Genomic DNA, 26,527 nt, shown 5'->3' with positions numbered 1-26,527 from the left:
TAGTCCCAATTTGTTCTCACCTTTAGGGCAATGAAGTAATTTTTTCCTCGTGACTAACTTCGACCGACCAAGTTGCCCTGTCCCAGTGATCTACAATACTTATATTGCACATCTGTGAAATATTGGACCTATCCAGGTAAACGAAATGACTTATATTCGAAATTACATTTTCCAAAGTTTTCCTTCACAAATAGTCCCAATTTGTTCTCACCTTTAGGGCAATGAAGTAATTTTTTTCCTCGTGACTGACTTCGACAGACCAAGTTGCCCTGTCCCAGTGATCTACAATACTTATATTGCACATTTGTGAAATATTGGACCTATCCAGATAAACGAAATGACTTTTATTCGAAATTACATTTTCCAAAGTTTTCCTTCACAAATAGTCCCAATTTCTTCTCACATTTAGGGCAATGAAGTCAATTTTTCTTCAGGACTAACATCGGCTAACAAAGTGGCGCTGTCCCAGTGATCTACAATACTTATAATCATTGCACATGTGAAATATTGGGAGTCACAGAGTGAGGAAATGGCCTAAATTGAAACTTGAACTGTTCTGCCAAGTTTTATGCAGTGAACGCAGGGCTGAGAGCCCACAAGAGCCATCCCGGAAGATCTTGTGCGCCACCAACCGAACCTTCGGTGAATGTTCACAAGGTTAGAAGCTCGCACAGATAACACACAGTGGATGCTAATAGTAATACAATGCACTCAGGAATGTGTGCAAATACGACAGAATTAATTCCAAATAAAGTCAACAATAGCTGCCTCAACACAGTGCTATCAACCTTCCGTATTTTCCATATTTGTACGGAAAATCACTACTTCGTCCACGCTATGGATTTTGAGAAAAACATACGGAAAATTGAACGGGATTGATCAGTATGTATAAGCATTGCAAGTGCAAGCTGAGCGATGAAAAGAAGAGAACCGAGTGGAAAGAAAACGCTGCAGTGGAGAGTCCTTAGAAAAGACTTAAAAAATATCAATAATATCGCTGCACGAGATCATCCTTATAAGTTATAACGTCAGCTGATCGTACTGTGGTTGATTCATACGGCGGTAAATACACACCTGCCTACACACGCTCTCTAAACTGAAAAGTTATTCTGGCACAGAGCTCTCCTTCCCGCCACCACCACCATCATCAGTTCGCGTCTGGCGCCTAGTCGATGCAGGGTGAGTGGTGTCCGACATAGCAGGTTGGTACATCAGGTAGCGTATGGCGCATAGCAGATGACACAGCAACAACATAGCTTGATTGCGACGTACCTTTCGTCCCGGCTGGACTCATCAGGCAATCTTCTTCTTAGATGAAGGAGCTTGACTCGGGAGAATGAAGTTGAAGACTCCACTGCAACTGCACTTATGGTTGGTTCATATGGTGGTAAATACACGCCTGGCAATATGGGGGTAAATACACGCCTGCCCAGACACGCTCTCTAAACTGCAAAGTTATTCTGGCACAGAGCTCTCCTTCTTACCACCACCACCACCACCACCACCACCACCATCAGTTCGCGCCTGGCGCCTAGTCGATGCATGGTTAGCGGTATCCGACATAGCAGGCTGGCACATCAGGTAACGCATGGCAAATAGAAGATGGCAACGACATAGCTTGATTGCGACGTACATTTCGTTCTCTCGGTTGTGCTGTAGCCTGAAAAAGGAAATAAGACAATGCATCCACATGACACAGACAAGTAATTACTGTTACAAATAATGCATACTGCTTGATAACAGAGAAAGAAAGTCAGTGGTCACACAAGTTTTTGGTCGTCCCTGAAACGAAGATCGTTCCAGGGGGGGGGGGGGGGGGGGGCTAAAATCTCAGTCGACTGACGCTATGCATACACATGTACATGCATGCGATTTTCGTCGTCCATTCATTTCGGAGGGTGGAGAGGAGGTCCGAGTACGAAATGAATGATGTTTTTTTGCAGGGATGACTAATCACTTTTGCGATGACCCCTTATTGCATCAATTTATCGTCTGAACTGCGCAATTGAGTCCCACTTTTATTATGTTGGGTCCAGATTTCAAGACTCGTGAAGTTCGAGGCGAAAAGCAGGCCGATGAATGGACGCCAGTAATTCAGTCTAGTCCGGTGTCATGGAGAGGGGCCGATGAACCGGCAACAAGAGAATTCAATACGCATGCTACTCTTCAGTTCATTGCTGGGGAAGACTACTCAAGGCCACGTCACTCCGGCAATTTAATGTACAAATCAGCAGCAACACTTGCAAACGTATTCCTAGCAGCTGACCAGCAAGTTACCAGCCATCAGCTCTTCAAATAATTTCAACTTAACAAAGAGAGGAGATGGACAGATCGGAAAGTATCGTGGCAAGCTCAGGACAACACACGTCCGGCCCTATGTAACAACAGTGGAAAGTGCGTGCCATGGTATATTTTCGAAGGCATATCAAGAACCAGATAATGTGGACTGGGAGTCCATTTGCATCGTCCGATCAGCTGCTACAAGTGCCGTGAGCCAATGGCAAACACGTTTGACAGAGACTACTACCTCTACTGAATGCAACTTTGGCATGGCAGAGATCTACAAGCACGTTATCTTATCTATCAATAGAGTTGTATCCTCGTATGACTGTGAAATGTGAGGTCGTACTGTACTGCAGATGCGTCTACGACCTGGTTGGAAATGTACGCAACAGTTCCCACCCTCTTGACCAGAGATCGCACACACCCTAGGGTTTTGATGGGTTTGTACGACTCCCAGCTCTTGACTTTTGTTGGGTGTACGAGACGCACGCACAGTTTTCTTAGGGTGAGTACTTTTTCATGCAGTACTGAATGCGGCAAGCAGGACTCGCCCATCCGCCCCTCCCCAAATGGATCTACTCGAATGGTTCCGGAGGTAGGGGTGCTCTGGCGGGATTTTACGACATACACAAGCGCGCACACACGCACACAATATACACACGCACGCACACACATACACACGAACGCACGCTATGTCGCACGTCTTGGGCATGGCTTCGTGAATACAAATAATAATTTAATGTTATAATTTATAGGATCCAAATGTTAGAGCAGCTTTACAAAACCTACCGTTCAATACCGGATCATCTTGTGACAACTTCCTTGCAACACCCATGACTTGACCCCACTTCGTCTTGATGTCGGGAAATCGTTCACACCGGAGTTGGGACACGACTCATTGAAATCCAGGCCTATCTGCAGCTGGGAGCAGGACAGAGCTGATGGACGTCAGCAGCGGCTGTAGAACAACCATAAACGAGTCTTCTTTCTCCGCAGTCAGGCGGGACAGCAGCTTTGCAACGCAAACTTCTTGCCTTCTGTGGGTCTTTAGCGGCTGGGATTCGGAACGCTCTGTAGAAACCATTGAACAAGTACTGCACTCTATCAACCCACAAGTATTTCTTCCAATTAGCCTTATGCACATTGTACAGATGTACGAAGTTCTGTACTATGGCCGTAGGTGTGTACATACCCGGTTGGGTGTTCATTGTGTGCTATACATGCGCGTTTGACCCATTTAGCCTCACAATTCATGGCAAACGATCACTTTTCAAGCCTTCTTCACTTTGGGATTGAACTAACGACTAGCTAGATCTCTGCCGGAAAAAGATTTCGTATGAAATGCCTTCATGGCCCATTTCATAGTGGAAATAGCAGTAAACACAATAGGGTCCTGCACATTCAACACCCAACCGGGTCTACGGGATTCTACAAGATTATACGGGATTTCGTGCATCTGTACAATGTGCATAAGGCCTATTCATGATTATTCGCAACTTTTTATGCAGTACGTGCACCAGATCAGAAGCCGCTAAGTAGCAAGGTTGAAAGTTTCAAGACAAATTGAAAAATATAATAAGGCCAAACTAAAGAAGGTGTGTGGTTCGACTAACATGGACATTTTTTTTACGGGCGGGCGGGCGGATTTTTTTTTTTTTTAATATATTTTTTAGTACATGTAAATACACTGTACTGCCTTTAGACACCCAGTACATCGGCATTATTACGCAGTGTTATGCCATACATGTTGTATAAAGGGATCACTGGCTAATACTTTGAAACATTGTGTAGCTCTGGAACGAGAAGAGAATAACTTCAAGCGGTGACTCTGACTGTCCAAATCATCAAGCAAATGAAGAACGATGCGAGTTGAAAGTAAGTTCGGGAACTACTTCGAACTCAATCGAAGTACAAATTGTACAATGTACCGGTACATGTATTGCTAGTTTGGTGTCGGCGTGCACGAATACATGGGCTTTTTCCATCGACGCTTCCTGTGCTTGCACACATGGAGCAGCAACTTACCGGTACAGGTGAAATATCGTTCCCAATACACGAGGAAAGTGCAATCTCGTCTGTCCTTCATCCCAAAACAGAAGGCCGTCCAATCACTCTCAACCGGACGGTCACTTCAAAATAAGTCTCGCCAGTCTGCCGGTGGTCGTATCGAGTAGACTCTACTACCAGCACAAGGCAGCAGTCGTACCACTCACTGCACTGCACTGCAGTACAACTACAAGTCAAGTCCAAAAGGAGCCGCCGGCCTGCGTCCGCAGACTCACGCTGCACAACACGTAGACGTGGACGTGGACGTGTTCAGTCCACGTACGTCAGTCACACGACAGCCCGCCGAAAAAAAGTTACGGTCGGGCTGAAAAATAGACATCCTTAGCAAAAGTACGATAACGCTAACTTTTACGGTACTCACTCCCAGCCGTGACAAAAGACGTTATCGGATAACGGAAAAACGTTACAGAGCTCAAAATAACGGGCCGACGTTCGTTATGGAAACTCTGCAAAAAATGCAAAAACTCGCATTGTTTTGTAACTGGCGGGAGATAAAAAGCACGTGCAGATTGAGATGAGAGTCGAGATTGCTTCCTCTTGTGACATTTAGCTTTTTTGGCGAGTTTTGCCTTTCAGTTGACAATGTCTGCGTCCTCTGCTTCGTGCCTTTCTCCCTCTATCCCATCTGGCAAACAAAGGACCAGTTCCACGGCACTCCTGAGGAAGAAATTCATCGGCCTCTCCCAGACGTGCTGGAGCTGGAGAGCCCTTACAGTCTTCGGTGCTGCGTTTAGGAAAGGTTTTCCAAGGGCCTGGAAACAGCGAAAACTCATATTCGCCGTGCTTTTGCTATTCCAGAGTAAAAGACCTCGCCAAGGTATTCTTTCGGAACGACAGCAAACTAATCCCTGGTTCAAAATTTTGAATTTCCCGCACCTGTTTCCACGAAAATTAATATCGCCATGGTTGTCACGACTACTTCGTCTCAACTATAACGTACTTTGTGCTAAGGGAAAAGTCAGCTTGAACGATCCAAAGTACGGAAAGGTTTGCGTTTACGTTAGCGTTTTTTTAGCTAAGGATGTCTAATGTAGACCTACGGTCGGTCGGGTGAGTCGAACCACAGACCTTCTTTAGTGTGGCCTAACATAGAAAATTAGAATTCAAACCATACCTGTGGCCCAAGCCAATACAGACTGAGCGTTCACGCGAAGAGAACGTAGATCTACGTCAGCTGAGGTTTCCTTAGGATCAGGAGGTGATTCTTGACCCGGATCTAGATCGCGATCAGCAGCACTCTCTGCCTCAATCACGATCATCAAATGCAACTAATTACTTGGAAAAGTAGTTCATTCTTCTTCTTCTTTTCGAGCTACGATTTCCCACGATCCTATCGATCCTGCACGAGTCCGTTCACCAGGCCAAGGAGTGCACTCCCAAAGTCCCATGGCATAAGTACGCGGAGTAGTTGGTTTATAACTCAGGGCACGCACCGGGGATATCTGAGGGAAAAGTGGGAGAAAGTGCCGCGAGTCAATCATAGTCGGCCCGGAAGGCCTCGTGTCGCCTCCCGGGTCTATACGACCCGGGTCTATACGACTGCCTGCTTCCAACGGATAGTGGTACTGTCAGACCTCGCTTATCCCGTCCTCTTTTATCCGGAAGAAAATCGCTGGTTATCGATTTACAGCAAGTAACAGCATACGTCATGCATACATACATTTATAATAATGACTGTGTTCGATTATCCGGTTCCCTTGCCTATCCGGATATTTTGGTGGAAAACGGATGTAGTAGTAGTAGTAGTAGTAGTAGAATTTATTATTTTGATAGGGAAGGCCCTACAGACGTTGCCGTCTTGTTACAGGGAACCCTAAGTGCTCTTTACAGAGCGAAACAAAAACGGATAGATGCTCAACCTGACGACACGAGACAGGCAGAGAATTCCACCTATCAGCGCCAAGGAAAGAAATGGAGAACATGCCATATCTAGTGGTAGCAGCGGGCAAAGAAAGTGAAGAGAATGATTGCCCTCTAGTGCGCCTCTCGGTGCAAGTAGCAGCCGACTGGAGGGTGAACATTGAGGAAAGAAGAGGACTTGTAAGCTGATGAATACAGCGGAAAACAAAAATAAAAAGCCTCAAGTTGAGACGAGATTCGAGGGAGTATAACTTAGCGTGCCGCAAAACAAAGACAGTCGGGGTACGGCGAGGGAGACCAAAAACCTGTTTCATGCTGATATGACTTAAAGTAACAAGGCGAGAGTATAAAGATGGTGTAAGACAGTGAGCATACGAGTTGCTGGCGTATTCAATAGTGGATTGGATGAGGGATAAATAAAATATTCGCTTAGTTGTGTGATCTACTGTACGGCGGCAGCGGCGGAATGCTCCTATCTTCTTATAAACAGATGTACACACATGGTTGACTTGATCCTCAAAGGTGAGGTGTTGGTCAATAATGAGGCCAAGATAACGCGCTGTGGCAGAAGGTCGAATATCGACACCACCGCATGCAATGGTAAGATCCGGCGGAAGAGGCAGAGCCTTCTTCCGAAGCACCATGAACTTCGTTTTCTGGGCATTCATGTCTGCTTTCTGTCTGTACTTTTGCACTCCCATGCACTTCTGTTACTAGCGCCTGCGCTTTCTCTCCAGTATACAATGGTTGCATGTGCTTCTAGCACACTTTCAAAGTCATGATTAGGCCATGGTAAAAAATAAAGTTGATTCTCAGGTCATGAGCCTGTGAAAATCGGTGCGAGCGAGCGATTTTTATTTTATTTCCCACAATTTTTTTATTTCCAAAGATAGGGTCACACATATGTACGTCACAGGTTCATATAATTATTTTTATTATTCAGGCCAGGGAGTAGAAAAATACCGGTATTTTACTACTCCCTGATTCATGCGTTTCGCATTGACCGTTTTCATGTGCGCTTATGCATGCATAGAAATAAAAAAAATCGTCGGTGCGCCGCCAAACATCGGTGCGCGCGTACTTGAGAATCAAAGATATTTTTTACCATGGCCTTAGATTATCACCTTGCAGAGCTGCTAATGCTCTTGCCCACTTCATTCCTGATGATGGTGACTACCGTGGCTAAACGTTGAAATACCCTTTTTCTCCTGAAATGATTTTGTGAAATGTAGTGATTGAGTGTGAGCCATGGCCAGTGTGGCTTACAGTTACAAGACAGTAATGTTACAACCCATTTTTCCTGGAGCTGCGTGATGCATCCTAAAAGAAACTGGATCATCACTCAATGACACGGTCACAAGGCTTCATTCGCGCGGTATCACTATGCATGGCCGCATGGCGCATGCCATCGATTGAGCTTCTGTGGCAAGTAAATTAGTTCTGAATCACAACTACAAAAAACGATGGTACCGGGACCGTACCGGTATATACCAGGGAGTAGTAAAATACTTTTACTACTCCCTGGTATACTGTAAATATACAAAATTTCGGCGCTGCAAAATTTCGGCACTTCACGATTTTTGACATTTCGGCGGCGATTTATTTTCGGCGTGGGGTAGAGGGCGTGGTATAGTGCGACAGATGCTGTGAAAAATTTCATCGGCGTTTTAATTTAGGCGTTTTGGGTCGGTGCCGAATATAGCCGAAATTAAATAGCTGCCGAAAATTTGTATATTTACAGTATACCGATCAGTACATGCACGAACATGCCACGCGCACGGGGCGCGGAGTCGCTAGTCGGTGCACCCGTAGATCTACCGTGCACAACTCGCTGCACGTGCATCACCTGCCACAGGTGGCGCATATGTTTGTATTTTCTCTCTCTCTCTTTTTTTTCTTTTTGAGAGCAAATGCCGGAACCAACTGTTATTTCGGAGCACAAATGCCGGGTTGTGCCATGGCTGCACTTGCTACAGAGCTACAGTTCACTGGGGTCTGAAGGCTATAAAGCCGCTCCAACTGCCCGGATTTTCCGACATAACCTAGTGCTAGTAGTAGTAGCCGTACTGTAGGTAGGGTTGGCGACAGTGCGGTGTTTTAGATGGCAGAAACTGCCGCCAGTTCCGGCCACAGCGCCACCAATCCCTTGCTCAAACCACTACAAGCACAAGATAACGATGTTGTGAAAGGCGATGACCGGGATTCAATGCCACGCGGACACAAAAGCCATGTCGCTAGCGAGCCAGATATTTCGGCCGTGCGCCGATTTCTCATCTTGGCTACGCTGGCAGCGGTCATTACCGCCGTGGATCTGACGTCCTTTGGTGCCTTCTTCACGACCGTGGCACTGAGCAAGAACGCAAATGGAGGAGCCGACTATCACATGGCAGTGGGTGCAGTGTTCACCATGCTGCAGGCCGGTTGTGTCCTGTCCGCTCCGTTCGTGACCAGGGATCTACCCTACATTGGTAGCAAGTACATGATGGCGCTGAGTATCGCCACCATGGGAGCAGTGCAGGTGATATTTGCGTTCGTCGACCGGATTGCAGACTGGAGAGTGTTTCTAGTCTACTGCTACATCATCAGAGCCATACAAGGTGTAGGTTACTCCGGTGTGTCCATTTCGACCAGTAGCTACATCACGCAGCTCTACCCGAACAACGTGGGCTTCGTGAACGGCTTCATGTTCACTTTCACCTATGTTGGCCACGCCGCAGGCATGTTTCTTGGCGGCGTGCTGTTCGAAGCAGGTGGGTTTCCCGCTCCGTTCCTGCTGTCTGGCCCGGCAATGCTGTGCTGCGCGGTGGCCGTCATGGTTGTTATCGTGGATATTGGCGGCGAAGTGGATGCGGACGGCGACATTTCGGAGAAGCACATTAGTGTGCGCGTCATTCTGCGCCAGCCATGGATCTGGGTCCTGATGGTTACGGTAGCTTTGTCTCCTGTACCGTACAGTGGCATAGAGTCGGTGCTCGGGCTGCACATGAGGTCGGTGTTTGGATCACGAGCCATATCCGTCGGCGGAGTTCTTTCGACGAAGATCGCAGTCGGAGCACTATCGTGTCCGGTGATCGGTTACGCATTGGACCTGGGATACAGTGCGCATGTTTCTGTCTTCGTCTCCTTTCTGCTCACCGGCACTGCGTGCCTTCTGCTGGGTCCGGCTTCGTTTCTACACCTGGGCAGCTCTCTGTGGCTTGTGTTCCTGTCGGTAATACCGATGGCCGTGGGGCATACTGCAATGACCGTCTCTAGTATCTATGCCATGACGCAGCATTTGCAACGGGTCGGTGTTGGATCGGCCGTGCAGGTGCGCGTAGCCATTGCCGGTATATCGCGGGTGTGCCAGTCATCCGGCTACGGCCTGGGACCGCTTCTCACCACGCCGCTGGTGGCTCTGCTGGACTTTCGGACTACGTGGACCGTCTACGGTCTCATCTACTTGGCCCTGGGAGTGGTGTTTGCTGTCTTATCTTGCCTGTACTCAGTGCGGCACGGACATAGTGCGCATAAACGTACGAGTGACAGCCTGGCAGCTTCTGATTCTCCCGGCGCTGTCATGGCAGCAGCCAATGTCAGCGCTGGTAGCCGGAGTGTGGCCACTGAGAATATTCCACTGAATCCCCGGTGATGCTATCAAAATAGTGTTAGCTCTTGTTTTTAATGGCCCTTCTCTAGAACTATGGTATGGGAATACGAGAACTTCTAAAACAAATTGGACTCGGATGGAGAGCCAAGGATTAGTTTATAGAAAATAAAAAGGACCAAGGAACTAAAAAAGTGGACATTACAGCGTAACTTGTAGTTCCTTGTCCTTTTTCCTAAAAAAAATAAAATTTGATTGCGTTGACACTCCTAGTACTGAAAATGGTATTTTTTTCTTCTTCTTGAAAATCTTTCTTTAGCCCTAAAGACATTGCTACGTACATGTACATCAGCCAGCACAGGTTTGTAATCTTGCAATGTCGATTCTAAACACAGCTCCAAAATGTGCTCTGAACTGCTAGTGTACATATACATCAGCGCTTGAGACGAAATTCCAAATGTTAAAAAAATTAATGAAGCAGAAAAATTCCTGCACAAATTAATTGAATAGTTTAGTGTAACTTCAAGAAATCCGATTCATTACAATAATAATTGTAGTGCAATGCTACAGGATGATACACAAACACCCGTAGCATTTGTGCAAGCTTTCCCATGTACGCGCTTGCACATGCACACCCCCCCCCCCCCCCCCCCCACACACACACACATGCACACACACACACATGCAGCTTCACATCATAATAGAAGCGAAGCACACAGCTAGTGTCAGGGCCACAGAGTTCTTTGCAGACTAAAATAAACACTACAACAACAACAACAACAACAACAACAACAACAACATCGTGAGAATAAAGATTTGAAGCAACAACAACAACAACAACAACCACCACCACCAACAACAACAACAATAACAGGCTAACTGTGTCCAAAGCCACCAGCAAGTCCTGTACAGAGTCTCATCATGTTTCTAGTTTTGTCCACCGGGCGCGTTAGTGCGCATGGATGCCGACAGCGAACGGCCACTTTCAGAGAGCGCCACCGAGCACGTCTGTACGCTTTTCCAACTGACGGCCGCCTCCGCTGGGTTACTGAGCGCGGGGTCGCTGGAGAGTTTGGCCAGCGCCTCCATCAGCTGAATGGCCGCCGAGACGACCTTCATGCCATTGGCGAGAATGTCCTTCTGACGGCTGCGAGCCGATTGCGACAGCTGCGCCGGCCTACCAGAGAACTCGGGCAATGACGTGTAGTCGACGAGGGCTTGTAACGAAGCCAGCAGTGGCTTCAGGAAGAGCGCGCACTTGGCGCGATCGCTATTGTCGCCGCGCTCCGCCAGCGTCTTGATCGCGGCCAGCAGCGCGGCCGTGTTGCCCTGCAGCGCCTTGACGCACGCCGACAGCTGACGGCGTATGACCTCGCCGTTGTCCATGCCCAGCGGGGATGACATCACTGATGAAGTCACCACCACCGACGACGATGTTCCCACCGACTCGGCTCGCTTCATGGCTACCTCGCAGGCCTGGCTGACCAGTGCCAGGTTTGTGGCGATGTTTGACGACACACGCAGCACCTCGCTCTCGTCCATGACGCCATAGTTGGAGGAGAACTTGTGGCTGGACGCCTCGATGCCTGCATAGAATATGGAGGAAAATCAGAATCCAACTCAGAGACGGCTCCAGATATTCTATGGGGGGGGGGGGGGGAGGATTTAACCAAAATTCATCAGCCAATAATATGCATATACATGTAGAATTATATTGGAGAAGCCTGCACTTGCACCGTTGTGATGATTACTACAGGAATGTTTGCAGGGGGGGGGGGGGGGTCTCGTGTTACTTTACGGTGTATGCCCAGACTCCAACACGTGCACACACACACACACACACACACACACACACACACACATATGCACATGTAGACTCTGCAGGCAGATTGACAGAACAAACGCTAACTGCGAAGCAGCCGTACCTTGCTTGGCGCGCATCATGCGATATCGATCAATGAGACCGGGAACTGACGGCGTGCTTCTGTCGTCCGACAAACCGATGAGATATGCTGCCTGTGTGGAGGACTCAGTTAGCGAGATTACCACCTCGGTCAGCTGAGCAGTGATATCAAATACCTGCACAGTACAGGGAAGTGAGTATGGGATCAGCTCTCTACCGGGCGCCATTTTGTTCCACATTTCCATGGAAATGGTAGAAACGTAATTCCAAAATGGGTGGCCAAAAATGCTCACGCCACAACACCTACATTGCATCGTGTGTGCGTGTTTGTGTGTATCTGTGTCTGTGTGTGCGTATGTACATGTGTGTATGAAAAAGACCAAAAAGTAGCTACGGTTTCACAGGCCAGAAAAAGCCATTTCATAGCTGTGTGGTGTAGACCAGGCTGAATAGTGGCGGTCAATTCTTCAGCCTTGCAAGCTGTTGAATGGTGCAATCCCAGCTCAAGTTGCTATGGCTTCTGCTGTAGCATCGCTATCATTGCCTCTGGCGATGGGCGTCAAATGGTCAAATAGCCAAATGGTGTGTGTATGTACGTGTGTGTGTGCGTGCGCGTGCGTGTGTGTTTGTGTGTGTGCGCGCGCGCATGCGTGTTTGTGTGTGTGTGTGTGTGTGTGTGTGTGTGTGCATGTGCGAGCATGTGTGTGTGTGTGTGTGTGTGTGTGTTTCCTACTGTGTAGGGTATGTTTACCCGTCATATCATACACAAAGTATGAATGGCTTAGGTAGTACACTACCGGACCAATCAAAAACTGCTTCCATCAGTTCTGATGTGTGCACTCTTACTGAACTGAATACGGTTACGCACAGCAACACCCACCTGATCAAGTTCCCTTTCCTTCATGGATGCACGCAGGTTGTGAGCCAGGATTGCCAGCTGTTTGGTACTGGCCACGACGACATCACGACACTTGCCGTACGACGACGTAGCCACAGTGAGCGTGCTCTGTGAGCTGCCGACCTGCACTGGTTCTAGAGCTGGAGAGACATACAGGCGCACAAATCATGACATAGTGTGTGTATTGACAGTCGTATTTTATTGTTATTTTATCAACTTTTTCGTGTTTACATCGCCAAGAAAGTTCGGCTAGCCTTCGCATAAGCCAAATGGAATGAAGAATGAGGAACTAGCGTCTAGCGGGGTGAATGAGGCATGACGTGACACGCACAAATACACAGTGCATTGACACAGGTGCACAAATGCACAGTGTGTTGACATGGGTGTAAAGTGTCTGTGTATTGAGTCTACTATTGACGTAGGCGCATAGATACAACAGTGCTGGCAACTGAAATCCGATCCCTGAGCGGTGCGCTCACATCGCAAAGACCCAACACGGGATTGTAGAACTGCAAAATCGAGACCGATAGAATGTGAACGCATCGCTAAGGGGTCGGATTTCAGTGGCCAGCACTGTAGTACCCTGTCTGTATTGACATAGGCGCACGAATACACTATGTACATTGACATAGGCACACAAATACACTTTGCGTATTGACAGAGCCACCATGGGTGTGCTCTGTGAGCTGCCAACCTGCACTGGTTCTGGAGCTGGGGAAAAATAGGTATACAGTCTACTTTGCGTATAACGACACTCGGCGGGGTATCAGAAAAGTGTCCTTATTCGCGAAGTCTCATTATATGTATACAGGTAGATGGGACTTTGCTCTGGGCATGGAAATTCTGTCGTTATTCGTGAATTGTCATTATATCCGCAGTCGTTATTAGTGAAGTTGACTATATACAATTAATACACTCTATATGATAGTGTTTTGTACAGTGCTGGCAACTGAAATCCGACCCCCTCCCCGAGCGGTGCGCTCACATCGCAAAGACCCAACACTTGATGGTAAAACTACGAAACAGAGACCGCTAGAATGTGAACCCACCGCTCAGGGGGTCGGATTTCAGTTGCCAGCACTGTATGACCGCCTGTCTCATTATGGCTTTGAAAACAATCCTGATGTTCAAGATATGCACTGCCTGCTAGGCATATGCGGATAATGCTGGCAGAATTCGGTACTTTTTCTGGTAAGTTTCATGCATGTTTGGTATGTGGATAAAGAAATGGAGCAGAATTCGAAGAATTGCACGCCATAAGGTTTGTATGGTTCTGCCAATTTCACAGCTTTTCGAACAGAATCTGCCACCTTTTCGAGCATTATGCGCCAATGCCTAGTCGGCACATAATAGCCCTTGACGGGTGATACCGGCAGACAAATTGGCAGAATCTGATGACTTTTTTCTGGTTTGTTTCATGCATGTTTGGTATGTGGATAAGGACATGGCGTAGACGTCAAGGAAGTGCTGGCCACAAGGTTTGTATCATGGTTATGCCAATTTCACTGCTTTCCGAGCAGAAGCTGCCGATTCTTCCCAGCATTTTCCGCCAAGGTCTATGGCACACAGCCTTCCAGTGCTGCTCAATGAAATCCAGTCGCGTCGCTCCAGTTTGCGCCTTGCACCATTTCGCAGCCCAACGTCCGTAGGTCCGGGAGTGCGCCATGCCCGGCGCGCACTTGAGTGAAGCGCCTTGATTTCATTGAGCAACACTGTACCGTATGCACAAGTACAGTACATGTAACTTACTTACTGCAATGCTGGTCAGAGAACTTCAACCTCATGAACACAGCAGCGTCACGTGACGTTCCAGTGCACAGACCAGTGTGTGTACAGTGTAGTGCTAGAGCCACGCTATTTTATTCATGAGGTTGGATTTATTTGGCCAGTACCATGAGTACTGTCTGTAGATGAGTGTAGTTGTGTTCCATGTAGTGCAGACTGTCAGCCTTACCTGTCGGTTCCACGTTGTCTCTGAGTAGCAGCAGCTCCGCTACCACCTGCATCTGCTCCGCACAGTCCGTGCACAGCCTGGCCACGCTGCGATGGTCTACCGTATCCATACCTGCGTCCATTGTACCAGTCCTTGGCTAGTGATTGCTGGCTAGACTGCCACTCTCGTCCAGTAACACCGCCTCAAACCCTCACTCGGTGTGAATACTTCTACGGAATCTGCCTTCTGGATGGAGGCAGCGGCACGCAATGGCTTGAGCAGACGTGTCAGAATCTCTCATGAAATCGAGAAGTCGAATGCACGAGTAATGACCAACAAGCCTCCACGATCCAGGTGCGAGCGAATCGTTGAATGGGGTAGAGTTACGCTTCGGACCAATCCTGCCTTGCGGGCGCTCAATCAATGCCAATGGGTGCCTCGGACGAACAGGACGGCAGACAGCGCTGAAGGATCGGCAAAATGCGACGTCGCTGGGTGGAGTGAAATCCGGATCGATGAAGTCCACTGCGTTCCCTCAGTCACCCTGTGGACGGTCCGACCCCAAAGCAAAATGATCTATCCTCTGCTCCACCCCACTAGAATCTAACAGCCGCCAGCGCTTGGTCAAAGAAAAGCTAATGAGAGGGGAAACGTAACGTCGTTGCTGGACCTCAAAAGGCCACCACTCTTTGAGTCAACTTTGGCTTCTGAGACAGGTTACCCCTGGTGTCTGTGCTCAACTAAAGTCTCCAGCGAACTCTGCTTCACTATTACTACAATACAGTGTACAGCGCATTAGACCTCCAGGGTAAACCTAGTAGGTCTACTGGTAATAGAGTCCACACACCCAGTAACCTTTGTTCGGTATCAGCAACAGTCGCATTGCCAAGAATTGGTGCTGCACCTTGTCACTGGTTCTGGAGATCTCGAGTAGATTTCTGTCCGGAGACCGTCCATCGCAGACTGCCAGTTGAGTTAGATCTACAAGCTAACTCTCTGGTGTCGGCTGTCTACTGTCAACGTCTGTGAGCCGGACGGGAACGATCATTGCGTGGATTATTCCAGGGGTCTACAGTCAGTAGTCCTAGTGTAGTACACGTTGTATTCAACAGACAGGTTGTCTCGTAGAACAGCCAGCCAGGCAGTGGATCTAGCCCTGTACATTATTCTGTATAATATGTATGTTACAACCAGGGAGTAGTAAAATACATGTATTTTACTACTCCCTGGTTACAACTCGGTCGAGAAGGCTGCATGGTCTGGCTGCGGCAATGGCATTGTATTGTAATCAGGGAGTAGCACATAGTCGATACTTGCTACTCCCCGGTTGTTATCGATCAGTCTGCCACCATCAGAGTCAGTGACGTGCATGTTTATGGACACACCCGTCTTGATCTTCCGTACCTTGGTTGACTGGACTTTAGTCAGGTGTCCAGCTGCCAGTAGATCTACGCCAGCAAGTACTGCAACCCTGACCTGGACGGATAATGCTCGAAAAGACCGATTCTGCTCGGAAATCAGTGAAATTGGCAGAACCATACAAACCTTGTGGCAGGCAATTCCTCGAATTCTGCTCCAATTCTTTATCCACATACCAAACATGCATGGAACATACCAGAAAAAGTACCGAATTCTGCCAAATTTCTCTGCCGGCATTATCCACAAAGGGCTACATGTGCAATCATGGTATTATATAACCCAATACTATTACTAGTTCAAAACTACGAAGTAGTGGATGCGACTTCGGCGAGGTTTGCCAAGTCGAAGGTTCGATGGACTTCTCGTGTGCTCTAGATGGCAGTCGTGAGTCAGTCAAGTGTCAAGTAATGTCGGCGGAATAGCGCGAGCTCCGGTGTGGGGAGCAAACCCTTTCTTAGTTCAAAACTAGTATTAGATAAACCTCCACCTTGTTTCATGCTGTCAATCTAACAATATGCATGTACATGTACATGTACATGTACCTGCCAGACAGACTCCCCTGCTTGCGCTGCATAGCGAGGAGGACCCAAGTCTGGCGCCAGACTACTATTGACCACAAACTGGAACGCCACAATGATGACTGCATGTATGTGTGTGGCAGGATGAGGAATTACCTTTTCAAAGAGCATCCCTCGGAAAATTACGATCTTTACTCTACAGACTACTTCAGGTCAGGATGCGAAGACTCCACTGGAACCAATTCACCATACGAAGTCTAGGCACTTCGACAGGTAATACTTTTAAAGACTTAGTAATAATTATTGAGCGCTGGTGTTGGTCTCGCTCGAAGATGTACATGTACGTGTGCAATGTGTTAGAGCTCACACTTCAGGGTAGACATCACCATGGTGCACATTCACTGCATTCAAAGTACAATCTGAGATTCTCACCAGACCAGAGAAAAAAGGCAGTAGCCTGTTGCCACTCCCCTGGTAACATAGTAAAAGACAATGCATGCACGGTGCACATACGGTAGTCATAAGACAAGGAGGAAATTTTCGTTTTGCCAGCAGAGAGGGCTCGACACTATAACGTGCAGCATTATTATACACAAAAGACACGAAGAATGTTTAGAGACTTCGTCGCAACAGTCCCAGTTTCTTGCACAATGCAATCATAAGTCGCCCGATGAATCCTCCTTAGGCATTGGCGGATAATGCTCGAAAAGGCGGCAGATTCTGCTCGAAAAGCAGTGAAAATGTCACTTCTCTGCGGTTGACGTCACAGTATAAGAATTAGCAGAGAAGTAGTGTTCTCAGTCCACCCGGGAACGGGTACGAGGGAGCACGGTGTGGGATAAAACTATTAAAAGGAGGTGACGACTCTGACGAGTGCAGGGTCGGCCTCTTTTTGTCTTTGTGCGGAGAGTTGAGTGAGAGTGCCAACCCACCCACCCCAGTAATCATCATGTAATTTCATAATAATCATCGCTTTGATTATTCTAGTGATTTGATTATTCTAGAGTGTGCAGATGCATAATGGTCGGGCGTAGTTTTCTGGTTGTACGTAGCTGGAGTTTTTGTTAGACTAGGCAATGGTTCTGTATAGTCATGACCACGGAATTGTGTGCAAAGACAATAAGTTGGGGCGCTGTGCTGTGGTGGCCCCCACTGGCAATGTTCACGTGTTCAAATACACGTATGAGTGAGTGTGCGGATGTGTGCACAACGAGTGAGTGCAGGGTGGACAGAGAATTGGCAGAACCATACAAACCTCATCATCGGGGCGGGCAATCACTCGAATTTTGCTCCATTTTTATCCACATACCAAACATGCATGAAACTTACCAGAAAAAGTATACCGAATTCTGCCAATTTTCTGCCGGCATTATCCGCAAAGGCCTACAGACTAGTACAGTGATGATTGCTGATTGTGCAAGAAACTCGGAGTTGCGACGAACCGTCTGTAAACCTCCTTTGTGCTTTTTGTGAGTAGTGATAAGACACATGGTTTCAATACTTCGCCAAAACATTACGGAACAGGGACAGAAGTTTCATGCGGGCCCTTGGTAGAACAGACGATGGCGGTTGTTGTTGATGCTATTGGCGACTGAGTGTGTGCCGAGGCCATTGGTGCATGATGGCATTGGTCTGCAAAGCCTACAGCACCTCTTGTACAGTATTGCCATTTCGACCACTGCCTGGTAAAGCTTATAGTTATGTCCACATGTCTCCTCCTTTCAAGATTACCGTGACCGTACTTCCTGATCCGCCTACCATGTCGCATGATGCGAGGTAATGCCCCTCCCCCCCTCAGCAAGACTTAGGGTCCGGCGGATTCTGCGCAGTGCCGGCAGAAAAATTGGCAGAATTGGGTACTTTTTCTGGTTCTGAGTTTCATGCATGTTTGGTATGTGGATAAAGAAATGGAGCAGAATTCGAGGAATTGCGGGTTTGTATGGTTCTGCCAATTTCACTTCTTTTCGAGCAGCCTGAATCCGCCGGTCCGGTTACTGAGTACATGTATGTTACTTCTACACCGACAACCAGAGAACAACAAAGATGACAACAGTGCCTTGCAACCCTACGTCATAATAAAATGAAAAAAAACCTCTTGTTTGCGATCTGAATGCGCATTCATGTTCAATGTTTGCTTTTCAAATTTCTTTTTATTTGAACGTCAATGAAAAAGCAGAATCAATGACAGGGAAAGGAGAGTAGGTGTTTGTTGGCGAAAGATACGCCATAAGTTCGTGCCGCAATGGTCCGGCCCAGTGCGGATTTGCACCTGCGAATTATTTATCTGTTCGTGGGCCTGACTTGCGTTTGGGCTGAGAATGGCAACACCGAAGATGCCGCTGCGCTAAACTCGGATTTGGACTACGACCATCCGAAAGTCTGGACCAAAGGAGCGCAGAGGCGGCGCTGCTGGGGCTACGAGAAGAACTGTGCCGAGAGTCAACGCATGTTCAAGGGCACGTCATGCATCCGAAAACAGGGCGAGTCCCCGGAAGCGTTCAGTCGCCGCCAGGGCGACTTCTGGAGCTCGGCGGACTGGGGTTACGTGTCCAAATTCAAGGACAGCATGGTGGAGATCTGTAGCCAGCGCTCGGCCAGCGACTCTCTGTTCAAGTGCAGCACAGACAACGCCATGTGCATTGCCAAAAACATGTACATGGATCTGCGGCAGCTGGACCATCATCAACATGGCAACGCACATCGCAAGGACGTGCTCAGCAAGCCGGGCATGTTGGGCGGTCGATGTCGCATGCACAACGGCCGCATGGCCACGCGACGACCGTCCGACGTGCTGCAGGCGTGGACGGACGAATTGGAGGGCTTTGGCAATCTGAAGTTCCGTCCGCACGCGACGGCGAAGCAGTGCGACGTCTGGCTAGACAAGCCAACCGTGGTGATGAAATTCGACTCCGGGGTCAACCTGTACCACCACTTCTGCGACTTCTTCAACCTGTTTGCCACGCAGCACGTGAACGGCTCATTCACGCGTGACCTGAACGTTGTGATGTGGCACACTGGACGTACGCCGTTCTTCGACCTCTTCAAGGACGTGTGGCGGGCGTTCACGCTCGCCGGTGACTTCAAGCCGTTGGGCGACTACGACGGCAAGCGGGTGTGTTTCCGCGACGTCGTCTTCACGCTGGGCCCGCGCATGCCGCTCGGCCTCTTCTACAGCACCCCGATACCGGAGAAATGCTCCGGGTCCGGACTGTTCAAGGCCTTCCACCGTCACATGGTGCATCGCTTTAACCTGACTAGTGACCGCGGTAATGTAACCGAGCCGGCGTACAGGCTGAGGGTGAAGTTCATGGCGCGCAAGACCAAGTGGCGACGTGTGCTCAACCAGGATGAGCTGATCGCGGCGCTGCGCAGCACGGGCCGGTATGACGTGGAGGTGAGCAAGCACTGCATGTGCCTGTGTATGGGGGAGGGGGGGGGGGGGGGGGGGGGGGTTGGGGTCCGAATCACATACATTGTGTTGGGGAAAGGCCATAGGAAATGGCACATGACATCTGATCACTATTTCCACAAAAGGTGACAAAAGAGTAGTAATATTTCCACTGAAACTCGTCCAAAGGGCGCCCGGTAGACCGAAGTGCCCGTACCTTCGGTGTTCTACATAACCGAGGTCTGAGTGTATTACTATTAGGCCATCAATTTTTATATCTATGTTTCGCGTCGTACGCGCGCATATGTCTTGATTTTTTTCAAAAAAATAAAAAATATCGAACATGCACAGTGAGTGTACGATAGTGCGAGTCATCAGTGTGGACTGGTTGCATACGGCGAAGCTGGGATTCAGAAATGGCCTCGGGGCCAGCGTTGGTAAACGTTTGTTCGGCAACTGCGAGCAGTATTCTATGAGCTTACACCAGACCGCATCGATCGCCTCCAGCTGAGAGGATGCGTCGTTCCGGAGCTCTTTCCACCGCTGCTGAAGGCTGAGTACAATAACCCAGCGAAGCATGGACACCAACGGTTGCCTCCTCTGTCCAAAGTGAATATTTACTCATGCTGGTAAACCAAATTGTGTGCTTCGTTGTACGATTTTTCTTTCGAATGTACACCATGCACGAGCTATTGTGCTATGTACAGTGCCATCCACTTCTGACGAGACTTTTTTTTGCGCAACTTTTTACTTTTTTTCCACCTCTCGCATATGATTCTGGAAGTTGAACTGATGCGAAACATAGATATAAAAAAATGATGGCCTTATGTATGGTTGCGTGCATGGGTGTGCATGTGTTCATATGCGTATCTGTGTACTGACTTTACCAGTCTTACTCGTCCCTTCTCATCCCTCCCCTCATCTCTTCTTACTCATCCCTTCCTTGTCCTTCACCTGTATTTGTTGAAGTCTACAGATTTGGCTCATATTCACATCAATGTTTTATTTACAATACAGATAGCCTGACTCTTAATCTGACGCGCTGTGTTACTGCTGCTACTGCTGCTGCTGCTGCTGCCGCCACTGCCGCTGCTGTTGTTGTTGCTGTTGTTGCTGTTGTTGCTGTTGTTTCTGTTGCTGCTGTTACTGCTGCTGCCGCCGCCACCACTGCTGCTGTTGTTGGTGTTGCTGCTGTTGCTGCTGCTCCCACTGCTGCTGCTGTTATTGCTGTTGTTGCTGTTGTTTCTGCTGCTGGTGCTGCCACTGCTGCTGCCACTCCTGCTGCCACTGCTGCTGTTGCTGCTCCTACTTCTGCTGCGATTGCTTTTTCTGCTGCCATTGCGACTGCTGTCACTGTTGCCACTGCTGCTGTTGCTGTAGGTGGTGGAGTTCACCCGTGAGGTCCCGCTGATCTCGCAGTTCCAGACGGTTCACAACGCGGACATTCTCGTCGGAATGCACGGCGCCGGCCTGACGCACTCGCTGTTCCTGCCTGACTGGGGCGCGCTGTTCGAGCTGTACAACTGCGAGGACGTGCGCTGCTACCGTGATCTGGCAGCGCTGCGCGGTGCCCACTACGTCACCTGGAGCGACAAGAGCAAGCTGACCGCCGTCGAGAGGTCGCCCGATCACCTCAACTCGGCCGTGGAGAAGTTCTCCAACTATCGCATGGACGCCGACGAGTTTGTGCGCTTGGTTGACAAAGCAGCCACTGCCGTCCAACAGAGGCTGCCCAAGCGTCGCCCCAAGGATGAGCTCTAAGCGTGGAGGTGTCCTCATGGCCGATGGAGCTTTTCTCTCATCCCAGTGCCCACTGAGTACGGTATGCAGTTTCAACAGCCTGTTGTGTAACTAGGATGAGCTGTCTTAGAATGTCTGTACCAGTGCTCGAGAGAAGCCGGAAGAAAGGCGGATTTATTTATTTATTTAATAAAAAACCGACCACTACACAGCAACGCTTGACAGGCTGTGACAGCATCACGGACAGCCTTGCGCTGTCGCGTCTTCACCCTGGGGGCTGGTGAGGGCAGCGCTCTGCCTCGAGGTACGTCTCACCGCCCCTACGTGCTATGCGCGTCCTCGCTGCGCTACAACCACAGCAAGAACCTAGTCACGCGGCTGTTGGTTATCTTGTGTGTACACATTGTAGTTATTATGCTGGTTTATCATCATGTCTCCTGCCATTCTGTATAGGAAAGGCGTCGCTACCACTACCTTGTGCCATTCTCTATTCCATCTGCAATGGACGTCAGCTACATCGATATTAGTTTGGAGAAAGTCACGCATCCTGTTCTAACCAAGACTGCAAGTGGTGCGCAGTTTTAGGACTGCTGTTTCACATACCTCGCAAGCATGCACACACACTTAGGTCTCTCCCCCCGCCAGCGGACACACCCTCTCTCTTTTCTCTAACCGTTCAGAATTATTCGAGAATTCACCTTATTTTGTTGGACCAGCAGATAAGTGCTGGCAAATCCGTGGTGTACGTTGTGTATTCAGGGAGCAGGGTGTATGTGTGTGTGTGTGTGTGTGTGTGAAAAATAAAATAAATAAATAAAAAATGAAAAATAGGGACTCACTGGCCAGAAAAAGCCACTTCAATCAGCTGTGTGGTGGATACCAGGCTAAAATTAGTGGCGGTCAATTCATCAGCCTTGCAAGCTGTTGAATAGTGTAATCCCAGCACAAGTTGCCATGTCTAAACATAGCTGTTCGCTATCATCGCTTCTGCGGTGGGCAGGTCTGAGGTGTGTGTGTGTGTGTGTGTGTGTGTGTGTGTGTGTGTGTGCGCGTGTGTGTGTGTGCCTGTCCCTGCATCATTGGGGCCATGGTTTAAATTTCGATCATATAGTTTGGGATCATGGCTGTTGACGTGAATTGAATCATGTTTTAATGTGTGTAGCGTCAGTTTTCCTTCTCCTTTCTCTGTGTGCGTGTGTGTGTCTCTCTCTCTCACTCTCTCTCCCTCTCTCTCTCTTTCTCTCTCTCTCTCTCTCTCTCTCTCTCTCTCTCTCTCTCTCTCTCTCTCTCTCTCTCTCTCTCTCTCTCTCTCTCTCTCTCCTGTTCTAACCCCTAGAGATGTTTTCCATACTGCATGGGACTTATTCTTTACTAGTATACCATATTGCTTTGCAGTAAATGAACCAAGATTCCTCTCAATGAATGAGGAGGCATTTGGCTGCATGGGAAAGTTAGCTATGCAATTGAGCAAGGTTTCAGAGCTCTTATGCGTGTGCATGTATACTCGACTCTGGTGCAGTGGCCAGACTGATGCTGAACATGCATGGGAAGTGTATCTGTCTATTTTTGTTTGGGATTGATCACATATGTTTTGTATGGATTCAGATCGTGCCTGTGTACCATACTGGCCAACCCTCCCGGTTTCCCCGGGATAACAACACTACTCCCGGGGTCCCGGGGATTTCAAGAAAACTCCCGGAAAAGTCACAGTTTTGTCTGATACAGTCGACCTACCCTTATAACGATATTTGCGTCAGACCAAGAAATATTGTTATAAGGGTAATATTGTTATAGGGGTAACTGGTTCATTTCATACACATACGTCATAATGCATGGATTTTGTTCATTTTTTACACTCTTTATAGCATAAAAAACTGACATACATGCACATTATGTACACAGCAAGGTGCCCACTTGTGCCCCCATTGCATTTCGTCATGTCCCAGCGACTTATCAAGTGAAGCTTGCCCTGCCTGGATAGTGGGCTCTACATCTTCCCTGCTAGATATTGTTTAAAATGGAAAATGTTGATTGGTCAGCCCATTTTATATCGTTATAGGGGTAATATCGTTATAGCAATATTGTTATAAGGGTAGGGCATTGTATACAGAAGTCAATGGAGTGATTTGGTTTGGCAGAAAAATATCGTTATAAGGGTAATATCGTTATAGAGGTTATCGTTATAAGGGTAGGTCGACTGTACACAATTTTCCTGAAATAGTCTAGGAGCCAAGTCGGCAAAAGTCCAAGGAATAAGGAGTTAGTGTGACACCTTGTCCAGGAAAGATTTTTTGACGGATTTGGAATGGCATAACAACCAGTAACTGATCCCTGAAAACCAGAACGTGCCAAAGTTGTCCATTCAAGAGTTATGGCCGATTTACTAAAATTGCCATGGTTACCATAGCAACGTACATGTAAATTGCCTCTTTTTAGCTCAAAAGACACGCAATATGGGTCAAATAGATAATGAATGGCTGTCAAAGTCATAAGTGAAGATAAAAGTTCCCAAAACTGCCTTCAAAATATTATAAATGTCATCAAAAGTGAATTATTTAATACTGGTGTGGTTTGTATACATGTATGTACAATGTACATTGTACATGTATTTGGTATCATTATTGCATTGTATGTAGAGGTAGTATCGCAGTTACTTATCAGTGGGAAATTGCTGTATGGTCACCAGGAGCAGCGCTTGACACTGGCACACTGAAGTACGAAATTAGAACTGTTCAGTATGCTTCACAAACAAGGAATGAATCTGCCCTACATGTACATGTAGGTACAGTGACCGTGCAGAAGGGTGAGTCGTCAGGCAGAGCTGTTGCAGCTCTTCGCTAGTCCTTTTCTCTATCCTCCAGCGACTATGTGTCAAGCTGCAGCAAAAGCTCTGGACCTGAAATCCGTGATGGCCATCGGATGGAGAGGTTGTAGCATACCATCAATGGGCAGCGGGATCTGGGATACCATCATACCAGGCTGAGCAGCAGCACATGTCTCCTGAAAGAGCTGCCTGGAAGGTGGCTTTGGCTATACGGATATACATGTAGTTATGGGAGTCTTGGAAGCGGGACGACTCATGGATAGCCCACTGGAGTCATGAAGAAGAGCTGTTATCGTGCCTCGTTGACAGATGTAGTCGCTGGAGGATAGAGAAAAGGACTAGCGAAGAGCCGCAACAGCGTTGCCTGACGACTCACCCTTCTGCACCAAGGTCTGGGGCAGATTCATTCCTTGTTGGTGAAGCGTACTGAACAGTTCTTTTTTGGATGGAGAGCCAAGGATAAATTTATAGAAAGGAAAAAGGACCATTGAACTGCAAGCTATGCTAGAATATCCACGAACACCACCAGTTACTAAACAATCACCTTCCCCTCATATGTTATCATTATACATGTAACTTAGAACCTTCCAAGTTGGAAGGCTAGTGTAGTGCGCATCCAAGATGTGCTAGCCACTGCTAGAGCTGTTAGCCAGTTAGTTGTAGAACGTCAGTACCGTCGGTCAGTGTCGTGCAATGTTATCGCATGAGCTGATTGTTCAGTAACTAGTGGTGTTAGTGGATTATAGCGTAGCTTGTAGTTTGGTTTGGTTGGTTTGGTTTTGGTTTTTATTATTTCAGTTCGTTGCCTCAACAGTACAAAGTACAAATATCAAGAGGGACGAACGCCTTCCGTTCGATGGTCCTTTTTCTTTTCTGTAAATTCTTGTTTTGTACTTCTATGTGCCAGTGTTAAGCTCTGGTCCTGGTGACCACACAGCAATTTCCCACTGATAAGTAACTGCGGTACTACCTCTACATACAATGTAATAATGATACCAAATACATGTACACTGTACATTGTACATGTACAAATCACATCAGTATTAAAGAATTCACTTTTGATGACATTTATAATATTTTGAAGGCAGTTTTGGGAACTTTTATCTTCACTTATGACTTTGACAGCCATTCATTATCTATTTGATCCATATTGCATGTCTCTTCAGCAAAAAGAGGCAATTTACATGTACGTTGCTATGGTAACCATGGCAATTTTAGTAAATCGGCCATAACTCTTGAACGGACAACTTTGGCACATTCTGGTTTTCAGGGATCAGTTACTGGTTGTTATGCCATTCCAAATCCGTCAAAAAAAATCCTTCCTGGACAGGGTGTCACACAGCTCAGTTCTGATGACCCCCTGGCTCCTAGACTAAAAACTCCAAGGATTCGCCTCGAATATTCCGGTTTTTTCAAAGATATGTACAGTGCGCACTCGCACTTCGAACTGTGCACAGCACTTTCAAGACCTGACCAGCCTTTTTTTTGTAGCCTGCAAGATCTGTACTGACAGACGGGAGCCAACTGATCGAACTGCACTGCAGAGTCGAACTGTGCTGTACGCAGATCTGCAGAGTCTATGTACATGTACCTTCAAAGGTTTTTTGCCGGAAAAAGCTCTTTTTCACTTGTTTTTGTGCCATCCAGGGATTTTGAGAGAAATCCAGGGATTCTGCATGTCTTGTCAAGGGATTGAGATTTTGGTGGTTGGTCAGTATGGTGTACGTGTGTGTGTGTGCGTGCGCGCGCGCGCGTGCGTATGTGTATGTGTGTTTAAGGGGGGGGATACATGTATGTGTTTTTAAGTGCTTAGGCAGATTGTGAAGGCCAGAGTCTGCATGCTGCAGTGATTGCCAATCAAAGCCAAGGACCAAGGACGGATTAATTGGTTGCTCCCACTGATGTGCTGATCAGTCCTTTGTGAGTTCTGGTTGTATATCATCTAATCTGCTCGTGACAGGTAAGAGAGAGAGAGAGAGAGAGTCGGGGGGGGGGGGGGGGGAGGAAGAGAAAGAGAGAGAGCAGGGGGGGGGGGGGGGGGCAGTGAGCTCTTGTATGTATACAGTGGACCTTGCATACCGGTATTAACTTTGGGCAACAACTCATCA

At 47.9% G+C, this 26,527-nt stretch overlaps 3 protein-coding genes and 1 long non-coding RNA gene across 4 annotated transcripts; 2 read left to right on the top strand and 2 right to left on the bottom strand.

The window, feature by feature from the left end:
* Positions 1–692: 692 nt before the first annotated feature.
* LOC135820931 (uncharacterized) lies at positions 693–3,399 on the bottom strand. The gene is made up of 2 exons (XR_010554219.1): positions 3,073–3,399; positions 693–1,660 (listed from the first exon to the last, which is right to left on the bottom strand). It is a non-coding gene; the product is annotated as an uncharacterized LOC135820931 (long non-coding RNA).
* A 4,912-nt stretch (positions 3,400–8,311) lies between these two features.
* On the top strand, positions 8,312–9,841 carry LOC135821593 (MFS-type transporter SLC18B1-like). Its single transcript, XM_065334591.1, has one exon. The coding sequence runs from the start codon at positions 8,312–8,314 to the stop codon at positions 9,839–9,841; it is 1,530 nt and encodes a 509-aa protein (XP_065190663.1).
* A 680-nt stretch (positions 9,842–10,521) lies between these two features.
* Positions 10,522–15,440, bottom strand: LOC135820932 (talin rod domain-containing protein 1-like). Its single transcript, XM_065333992.1, has 4 exons — positions 14,552–15,440; positions 12,580–12,737; positions 11,722–11,875; positions 10,522–11,382 (listed from the first exon to the last, which is right to left on the bottom strand). The coding sequence occupies exons 1-4, from the start codon at positions 14,670–14,672 to the stop codon at positions 10,724–10,726; spliced, it is 1,092 nt and encodes a 363-aa protein (XP_065190064.1). The 5' UTR covers positions 14,673–15,440; the 3' UTR covers positions 10,522–10,723.
* Positions 15,441–18,621: 3,181 nt separating this feature from the next.
* LOC135820930 (EGF domain-specific O-linked N-acetylglucosamine transferase-like) lies at positions 18,622–22,338 on the top strand. Its single transcript, XM_065333991.1, has 2 exons — positions 18,622–19,861; positions 21,236–22,338. Exons 1-2 carry the CDS (start codon positions 18,710–18,712, stop codon positions 21,614–21,616), a joined length of 1,533 nt encoding a protein of 510 aa, XP_065190063.1. The 5' UTR covers positions 18,622–18,709; the 3' UTR covers positions 21,617–22,338.
* Positions 22,339–26,527: the final 4,189 nt, after the last annotated feature.

The sequence above is a fragment of the Sycon ciliatum genome, chromosome 7 (genome assembly GCF_964019385.1).
Source record: "Sycon ciliatum chromosome 7, ocSycCili1.1, whole genome shotgun sequence".
NCBI classification, from domain to species: domain Eukaryota; kingdom Metazoa; phylum Porifera; class Calcarea; order Leucosolenida; family Sycettidae; genus Sycon; species Sycon ciliatum.
The sequence above is the reverse complement of the archived record's forward strand: the minus strand, read 5'-3'. Positions and strand labels throughout refer to the sequence as shown.